The sequence below is a fragment of the Sminthopsis crassicaudata genome, chromosome 4, assembly GCF_048593235.1.
Source record: "Sminthopsis crassicaudata isolate SCR6 chromosome 4, ASM4859323v1, whole genome shotgun sequence".
Lineage (NCBI taxonomy): Eukaryota > Metazoa > Chordata > Mammalia > Dasyuromorphia > Dasyuridae > Sminthopsis > Sminthopsis crassicaudata.
The window spans coordinates 150,547,351-150,552,239 of NC_133620.1; the positions used below are offsets into that span (position 1 = coordinate 150,547,351).

Consider the following 4,889-nt stretch of genomic DNA (forward strand, 5'->3'; position numbering starts at 1 on the left):
AGCATTTTCATGACAATTTTTAAAGAGGATTGTAATGTTCTTTTTAAGGTAAAAATTTGTCAAAGAAACATACAAATAGAATTAAATATAATACAAAGAACTATTAATTCACGCATTCTGTACAGTTTCTAAGTTCCTATCATATTCCTAAAGCATTCACAGGCTATTCAGGTCATTAGCACTCATTCAACAGGTTCTCACCATGATTTGAGAATCATTCAATTTCCTGATGCCTTAAGAATTCCTAAGATGCCCTTTCTCTCCCTTCCCCCTACACTCCAGTTTTTCAGAAATCCTGCTGCATGTTTTCTTTGTTTGCCTCCCCATGCTATTGCTTGATCTGGAAGATTTCATTTTCTAGTCGTACAATAGTTCGATCGATCTCATAATTTTTACTGACGAGTGAGACCCAAATCGACACCATTTCTCCTAATTTAGATCCAGCAGTGAGTTGCATGTTCTTCCTCTGACAGTTCAAATCCTGAATATGTTTTCATAATTTCTTCAGTTCCTTCTGGACTTGTTCAATCATATGAGCTAGGTTTTCATTATATACTTTCCGGGCATTGCAACCATGTTGTGACATCAACTCAAGGTTTTCAATACGAACTGCCTGATGATCCAGTTGGGCCATGGAATTGTTTACACCTTCCTGCCTTGAAGTGATATCATTCTTCTGCCCAGAAGAGGGAGGTGAAAGTTCATATCGTTTCATGCTAACCAATTCAATTGGTTGTAGGGAAGCCAATCTTTCAAATTCATTTCTCATAATGTCAGTCTGAAAGGCTGAGTAATCCGGGGCCGGTAGGTAGCTCAGATAGTTCTTGGTAGGCCGGTACCTACGCGTTTCTTCCTCTACCAAGGCAGCAGCAGTCTCCCGCACGCCAGGCGTTTGGTAACACTGATCAAAGTAAGGGAGGGCGTCCTCCACCACCTCCCCAGCCATTAGACCAGTATCCGCCATCCAGTGGGTAATGGAATATTCTCTTTTCTAAAATATAAAGTTCTCTGGGAGCAGGTTTCTTCGGGGGCTTTTGGAGGCAGCCTTTTTCAGTTCAGTGTAATCACCCCAAATGCAGCCAGGTATTAAAGTCCAATTTTACTGTCTCTTTCCAAGTCTTAGCTCCTTCACTTAGGGCTCAGCTAGTTTTCTGGAGGCCCTGTGGATTTTGGTTTCATTATTCTCCCCCACCACTTCTCTGTCTTCTTTCTGCCCAACTTGTGAATCTCCTGAAGTCCCCAGCCAGCACAAAGGTATTAGTTGGAATGAATCTTTCTCCACCTTCCACAGAGTGGGCTTGTGGCATTCTTCTTATATATGCTTTCTTAAAGGTGGGAACTCTTCGGGCTGTGGGAGCTCCTCCTTATATACACTCTCTAAAGGTGGGAACTCTAACGTGTAAACTCTCTTAAACTTTAGGTGTGAACTAAGTACATAAACATTGTCTCTATCAGTGACTTAGCACCTTGTTTCAAATTCTGGCGGGTAACAGATGATTACATATGAAATTGCAAATATATTATTTAAGGCTTGCTATTCCTTCTAAATATATAATAAAATTATCCTGTATGTTTCTTTTTCTCCCTTTTTTTTCTTCTTTCCATTCTATACCCTAGAGATGTCTACCATTAGACACAGGTATATACACACACATATATATACATATATACACACACACACATATATATGTACATATACATATATGTATATGTATGTATATATATATGCAAAATTATTCTATACATTTGAGCTGTCAGTGAGGCTATAGCTTCCTGTATATTGGATACATTGGAGATCTGCTATACTCAACAAGAGAAGCTTCATGACCATGTATTGAGTAGAGAAAATGAATGGTGTCAGCCCCATGGATCAAAATCAAGACAGGCCCAGAGTTTGCATTCACCATGACTTTAGCACTGGAAGCAGAAATAGATGGGGATGAAACCATTAATTTCCTTTCCCTAACAGACTTTGGAGGTAAAATTCTTGATAGTGCTTCCTTAGGCTGCTTTGGGAGCAAAGACTAGCTTGTGAAGTTTATAGGAATAGCTTTCAACCACTCAGAAGTTTTAATGCTGTAGCTTCTGGGTTGTTTTTTGTTGTTGTTGTTTTGTTTTCATTCAGTGAATATACTCTTAATTCATAACTTGAGTACATAGTTATTTGGTGGTTTTCATGTAAAGTTAGGAAAGAAGTAAGATCTAAATGGAGTGAGATCATGAGCCATTTTTAGAAAGTTTTAAGATATTTTATGATAACTCTCGTCCTTTTCCACCCTAAATTAAGTAAGGGAAGATTAAGAATCTTAGACAAGGTATCAGGATGTTTGCTGTTGGGATCCATGGAGAAGATGTTTCATTCTTGAACGTGACAGTCTGCCTAAAAGGCATGTTAAATGTATATGGTGTGTTTATTACTGTGCTAAAAAGTATAGTTTGGGATATAAAACAAGGCAAAAGTAAACAAAAAAACAAAAAACAAAAAGGCGTCTCTCCCGGGTCCACGTTCCAATGGAGTGTGCCAAGGAAGGGGCTGGGCTAGATCGAGGGTTCTGAACTTTTTCTGGGTTCCCTAGTCTTGGCCTATTGACCTTTTCTCAGAATAATATTTTTAAATTTATAAAATCCATAAGATTACGAAGGAAAAGCCGTATTTTAAAAGTTTATCATAATAAAGTTCACGGGCGTATGAATAAGAATTCCCGGACTGGACGAGGTCTACGGATCGGATTCTACGGCTCGGGATTCCTCCTTCCTTTCTTGACTGGTGCAGTCAATAAAAGTACAGGCCTAACTCACTCTAACTGAGCCACAGCCTTCCCTAAGCCGAGCAGTGCAAAGTTCAGACTCTGAACCTTCTCCCAAAAAACATCTTCCCGCTAAGGTTGGTTGGTTTGCTGTCCTTCCTTCTCGGAGAGGACCAAAGTGACATCACTATGAATCGAATCGGCTCTCAGCTTTTAAAACCCGTATCTTACGCGGACTACAAGTTCCAGCATGCTACACCCCCTCAGAAAGGCAATATGGAAGGTCAGCTGAGATAAAGCATGCCACACGCCCACTATTGAGTATTATGGGATTTGTAGTTTGCAAGAGGACTTTAATGTCCCAGAGTTCCCTTCTGTAAAGATAACTCGCTATTTCCGCATCCTGTTTCAGAAAGACCAATTAGGAAAGCTTTGAGGTCTGTGACATCTAACGTCTGCGACTCTCGAGGTTCTCTCTTGCTCTCGCTGGTGTTTCTGGGACTTGTTTCTGTCGGAGAAACGCTACAGGTGTGATCGCCGCCGCCTGAGTTAGCGAGCACCTCAGGGCGCGTCCTCGCCACCATGACGGACCGGTACACCATCCACAGCCAGCTGGAGCATCTGCAGTCCAAGTACATCGGCACGGGCCATGCCGACACCACCAAGTGGGAATGGCTGGTGAACCAGCACCGCGACTCGTACTGCTCCTACATGGGCCACTTCGACCTCCTCAACTACTTCGCCATCGCCGAGAACGAGAGCAAAGCGCGCGTGCGCTTCAACCTGATGGAGAAGATGCTGCAGCCGTGCGGGCCCCCGGCGGACAAGCCCGAGGAGAACTGAGGCCCCGGGGGCCCCCCCGCTCCGAGCGCCCTCCGGCCGTGCCGGGACTCAGGCTTCTCCCTTCTGAGGACTGGCCCCTCCCCGGCCTGGGCCTGTCTCTGACTCCCGCGCCCGCTGCCTTAGCCGAGCTGGACTTATGCGGAAAAGAGCCCGGGACCGTAGTTACGGGGCTCAGCACTGGCGTTTGGCCCGGGCGGCGCTCCAGAGAGGGAGACTAATTCTGAAATTTGAGTTTGGATTTTGGGGTTTGCTTTTTACCTCGTCCCCATAAAGTTAAAAATCTTTTGAGCAATCCAGAGTGTCAGTGTGTGTGTGGTGGGGAATGAGGGAGATGGGGGGGGGGGGGGGAAACGTGACACATAGAGGCTTGCACTTCCCCAGAGCTAAAGATAATAGGATTATTGTTTTTAGAATAATAGTTTTTTATTTTAAAAATACATGTAAAGATAGTTTTCAACATTCACCTTTGCAAAAACTTGTTTCAAATTTTTCTCCCTCCCTTCCCTAGGAAGCCAGTAATCCTATGTGTGTGTGTGTGTGTGTGTGTGTCTGTATATATATATATATATATATATATATATATATATGAAATATCCAGTCCCACTCCCTCATTTGCAGACGAGAACACTGTACAAGTAGCACCTTATCCACACAGCCATTTGAACCCAGGCTTTATGATTAAATCCTGTGGCTGTTAACCACTTGATCTACCTTTTTTCTTTTTTTCCCCTGAGGCTGGGGGGTTAAGTGACTTGCCTAGGTTCACACTGCTAGGAAATGTCTGAGACCAGATTTGAACTCGGGTCCTCCTGAATTCAGGGCTGGTGCTCTATCCACTGCGCCACCTAGCTGCCCCCTGATCTACCTCTTTAAGGCGGCTGTCTTGCGTCATTGCACGGTTTTACCTACGCTCTGTTTTATCTAATGAGTTGGAAGGATGACTATTGAATCATGCCCTTGGGTACATAAATCAGTGCGGGTTGAGTTCTGCCTCCAGTTTTATCCAGACAAATAGTATGAAGATCATGGTTACTGCAGAAAACCTATCGCTGAACTGTTCCCGTTCTTTTTGAGGCTTTTCCTCTAGCCATCTGCTTTCCTTGTGGTTGGCTTTCTGTCCACAAGAGAGCCAATGTACAGATATAAACAAGTGACACAAATGAGCAAAGCAGCAGAGTGATCACAAGTCCCACGTCTCCACTTTATCAGAAGGGAATTTGTTTACAAATCACAGCAAACTTAAGCTGTTCTATATATGGTAACTAGAAGGAATTTAAAGGTTTTCGTTTTGACTTCAAA

The 4,889-nt window shown here is 43.2% G+C and overlaps 1 protein-coding gene and 1 pseudogene across 1 annotated transcript; one reads left to right on the forward strand and one right to left on the reverse strand.

The window, feature by feature from the left end:
- Window positions 1–286: 286 nt before the first annotated feature.
- On the reverse strand, window positions 287–964 carry LOC141541143 (pre-mRNA-splicing factor SPF27 pseudogene; annotated as a pseudogene).
- Window positions 965–3,179: 2,215 nt separating this feature from the next.
- LOC141565891 (splicing factor 3B subunit 5) lies at window positions 3,180–3,882 on the forward strand. Its single transcript, XM_074309624.1, has one exon. The coding sequence runs from the start codon at window positions 3,330–3,332 to the stop codon at window positions 3,588–3,590; it is 261 nt and encodes an 86-aa protein (XP_074165725.1). The 5' UTR covers window positions 3,180–3,329; the 3' UTR covers window positions 3,591–3,882.
- Window positions 3,883–4,889: the final 1,007 nt, after the last annotated feature.